Source organism: Protopterus annectens, chromosome 16.part0 (assembly GCF_019279795.1).
Source record: "Protopterus annectens isolate FY-2018-M chromosome 16.part0, PAN1.0, whole genome shotgun sequence".
In the NCBI taxonomy this organism is placed as follows: Eukaryota; Metazoa; Chordata; order Ceratodontiformes; family Protopteridae; genus Protopterus; species Protopterus annectens.
In genome coordinates, this window is record NC_056750.1 from 154,391,522 (window position 1) to 154,396,166 (window position 4,645).

At 37.9% G+C, this 4,645-nt stretch overlaps 1 protein-coding gene across 1 annotated transcript in view; it reads left to right on the forward strand.

Annotated features, from left to right (window-relative positions):
• The first annotated feature begins 1,709 nt into the window (after positions 1–1,709).
• Positions 1,710–4,645, forward strand: part of LOC122790541 (extracellular calcium-sensing receptor-like) — a 557,593-nt gene continuing 554,657 nt past the window's right edge. Inside the window, exon 1 of the mRNA XM_044058091.1 lies at positions 1,710–1,801. Coding sequence (XP_043914026.1) covers positions 1,710–1,801 — 92 coding nt within the window. The remainder of the gene's footprint in view (positions 1,802–4,645) is intronic.

Below are 4,645 nucleotides of genomic sequence, written 5' to 3' on the forward strand. Positions count from 1 at the left end.
TTTGTATGAAAATCCAAGGATGTTTGGTTGCATATGTTTTTTTTTCTGAAATAAAACAGTTTTTTTACATAAAAAAAAAATGCACATTCAAACATGAGCTTTGTCTAAATATAATGCAAAAATGATGGGCAATTGTTTGGTAGTATTTTATAGAATAATGTAGTGCAAGTACAGCTAAAAACGAGAGAGAGGAGGAAATATGTAACAGTAAGAAAAGAGGATCAATGGCTTAAATTGTGTTCAGCAAGCCTTTAGGCGAGGCACATTTAGCATCATTTAAAAGTTAACAAGGCACCAGCACACGCATGTGCATAAAACATGGATCATGAATTGTGCAGGAGGGAAAGTTTAAGCTGAATAGCTCTAGACAGGAATAATGTAATTTATAAGCGGTGCTGATCTTTGGAGGGGGGTAAAACTGATATAATGAAATAAATAAGATATAGTACAGTACAACACAACATATCTTTCGCATGCTGAAGATGTTTTTCTCATGTCTACAGAAATCTTGCATTACAAACACTGTACCATATTTGTAGAGTGCAGTATGGTCAGAAACAATGTCAAAGAGTCTAGAACCTATGTAGTTGTTAGAGATGATGCCTGCTTGGCATAGGGCAAAGCAAAACATGAGACCATAGAAGGGGGTGCAGACGGTGTCATCAGTGTGGGGAGAGGGATACATTTGATGAGATTAAGAGGACCACAGGGGAAAATAATTTGGAGATGTAGAAAGAGGAATTTAGTTTGTTGGAGGTATGCTTTGAATTTGCAGCAACTTTTGTCAGATATCTCCTGCTCACCAACAACAAAAAACTCTGAATTCTAGTCTGGTTTTGTGAAATTTGCAGTAATGTTTAGGAACAGTTCACATCGCTATCATCTTTGAAATGTTGCTCTGTGGATATTGTCGTGAGCATTTTAATTTTTTGCCATAAATAATTATGCCATCACTTAAGTTCATTGCATTTAGTATACTTTATGTGTTAGAGTGATTTAATAATTAATTTGCTGCAGTACTTATTAAACTATGTTGAGAGGCTCCCAGAGCCAAGAGGACTATTGACCGTTAATTAGTGAATTATCTTAATGGAAATATATTTGAAATAAAATATAATGGCTATGTAATGACCCTACTTAACGTAACTTCCATACTTCAACTATCTTTCTTCTCTTCTAACAATCTGAAGATATCTCCCCTCCTTACAACTTTGCTACCTATCTCTTCCCCTTCTCCCTGCTGCTTCTTTATACTGTGCTAACAGGTTTGGGGCACCCTAATATTATGCTAACATTTTTCTGATGATACCCTCAGCTCACTAATCTGATGTCTGGCCTCTGACCTTTTTTTATGGCTTTTATTCCTTTATATACTAAATACCCCTAATATTTTGCATATTTTATAAGCTTCCACATGCATATGACCTTTTATGATACTTTCCTACATTATTATATGTACAAAACTGACTGTACTGTATTTAGGATGAATGCTGTTATATGTATGCTTTCTAGGACATGTTTTGAACTATGTACTGTGTTATGCTTAACTTAGATACAATCTGCTCATTTGTATATTTTAGCATGTAACTGATCTTTTTCTACTTGTTTTTCTATTTTGGAGGTTTTCCTCCGCAGGTCTCTGCTGAAAAGGGGCTATTGCTCAGCTGGACTAACCCGGTCAACAAATGTCAAATAAATAAATAACAAGTATGCCATCCATTGAAAAAGACTATGGCTTTCTAAGGAAATGTTTTGAAGAGATGAAAGAGGGGGCTAGAGTGGAGAATTTTGAAGGAAGTGAGTAAGTTTTTGAAGGACATTTGTGGTAGGGAGTGAGGAAATGCTTGGCTTTGGATAATTGCAGGAATTATTTAATGAGTAAGTTGCTTTCTTGTCAGATTAAGACTGTAAAACAGGGATATCCATTTTTAGAGAAATATATGGCTTCATAGTGCTATATGACATTTTTGGCAGTTTTACTTAGGAAGGTGAATCTATCCCCATGGATCAGGGAGGGCCTTGCTCTACAGTTTTCTCAGATAATCTCTGAGATGGGTAGAGAGAGTAGTTTATTGGTTATCAGGCATGATTTTGAAACTTTTAATGAATTTTTTCTAAGCATTTTGTTTCCATTCCTGCTGCCCATCAAGCCTCCTTATCTGGACATGAGACCATTTGTTCCTCTATGCTGGCAGGTCCTCCAGAACCATGTGAACGTAAGAACTGCCATTTAGGCAACCATGATTGTTGTTTTAGTCTTTTCTGGCATTCTGGCTATGACTATATTTAACCCCCCCCCCAGGATGGGTGGATGAGTAAATCTCATCATTCTGAAACTTACAACACATTCCCAATATTACTCCATACTCACTTGCACCAACTATGATGGCTAACACCCACTGGTTACTTGCTTGCTGATGCCTACCCCCAGGCCACACTTTTGCATTCTAAACTCCCCTAAAAGGGAATTCATACATTCTGCAATTGACTGACCCCCTGACCCCGAATGGGCACACCCATCTTCCCCTGCTAGTTTTACCTGACACCAGAACTTCTGATTGAGCCCAGGTTGCCTGGGACATAGTCACGGCTTTATCTTTCCAAGCCACCAGATTTGCTGAAAATTAATGGTTGGAATGTGGTGGTTCTTGAGATCAGCAAGTGCCTCCTAGGGAAGTAGGGGGTGCAGTGTTTACTATGTTGGTTTGATATAATTGGGACCAGCTGATGGACAGAAGTCAATTTAAGGATAGCTTACTAGATCAGATTTGAGTTTTAGCTGTAAGTGGTTTGTAGTTGATGAGATAGATTTTTTTTACCTCTCCTCTCCTCCCCTCCCATAGCCACACTGCCTCCCACAGTAAGATCATTACAACCTTCCTCCGCAGGCACTGTCTCTCCCTGCCCACCCACTCAATCCCTCTGTCTCTCTTCTAAAGTTCTTAACTCTAAATACATCTCCAACTACCTACACCTTCCTATGTTTCACTACCACAGTTACATTCTATCTCTTCCCTTTCACCCCTCCAGTCTTCCCCTGATATTCCTCCAACCCTTCCAGCTAACTCCACCATCTGGGGAATTTGTACTATATATCTGTTAATGTACTTAGCAATAACTGATAATTCTAAGTGATTATAAGGTGTATTTGTTTTAAACTTATTTTTATCTGATTATACTTAACATATTGATAACCCTAAATATTCTGTGGCCATTTTGTATGTATACAATGTTGCTATTACATGTATTGATTACTAGTGTATGTATAACAATTGTCCTTCATACAACCTTGCTGTTCATGTTTACTATGGGTATTACTTTCATTGCTTTGTGTGGAGCTTTTCTCCCTGGGTTTCTGTTGAAAATGGATCTGTGTCCAGTTTGAATTTCCCGGTAAACAAATTTAAATAAATAAATAAAGGATGAAGGCATGGTGAAAATGGCCATTAATACTCAGTAGATGAGCAGAAAGGAGATTTGTTCAAGAAGGAAGGAGGTTGAACATAGCTTGTGTTTCGATCATTTGGGTTACACCAAGGCTGGATAGCCCTTCCAGGATGCAATCTTTGTTTGGACATAATAGATTACTGTTGAAGTCTCCTAGAAAGATAGTAATTACATTGCCAGGAATTATTTTCAGTAGAGGATTCAATAAATAAAAACAGACTATTTGGATAAGCTGAAGATGGGAGAATGGCCACAATAAATCTAGTTTTGTGGACTTTGAAAATCAATTTTTGCAGTAATCTGAGCTATGAATAATTTATTATTGGATTCAGCTATATTTATAACTGGATTCAGCATGGATTAAGAATTTGACATGTAAATCTGATCCCACTACCAACATTTCAGCCAAGCCTGGGCTTTGAAAGATATTAGTGTCTTGAAAAAATGGTGAGCAGGTGAGGGATGCGTTTCTTAAACAAACATTCTATTACAGTCCAAATGTCAACTGAATGTGGGATTAAGCAGGATCCTATCAGGGTGAGATTAATTTAAAGGCTTCCAGTGTTAATGAGATACCCACTGGGAAGGTTTTGACAGTGCAGTTAGGTGATAGTGCTGGAGGAATGAAAGATTGCCATGGGGTGTTCAGCACTGGAGTGAATGTCTTCAGTGACTAGGATTAGTGGCAGAGAATGACAAGGGATGCAAATCATTTTATCAAGACAGAAGAACACAGAACATAAAGAGATAAACACCAGCCTAGAAGCTCCTTAAGATAAGTGGGGAATCAGGTTGCGAGAGAATAAATACATTAGACACAGAAGTTTATAAGAGATACATGAGTGCGCTGGTAGTCATTCAGATACCACAGAATCAGCATTATGTGGTGAAATCTCATTTTCCTAGCAGAGTTCTGTATCACTTGCAGATGCTTGATGTCTAAATATGACAGATATGCATACTGGGAGTTATAGGACTCAAGTCTGCAAGAAAACCAATGCATGAAACATTATCAAAAGATATACAGGTGGAATAAGGTGCTTGATAGGGGGTGTGGGATTGCTCAGCAGATGAACTTTTTGCAGATAAGATACAGTGCCTTATAGCTGGCCAACATGGCTTCCTAATCTTCTATCAAATTTCTCTCATGGATCATAGAAGGAACGTCATACCTCATATACAGGACTAGAATAAAACG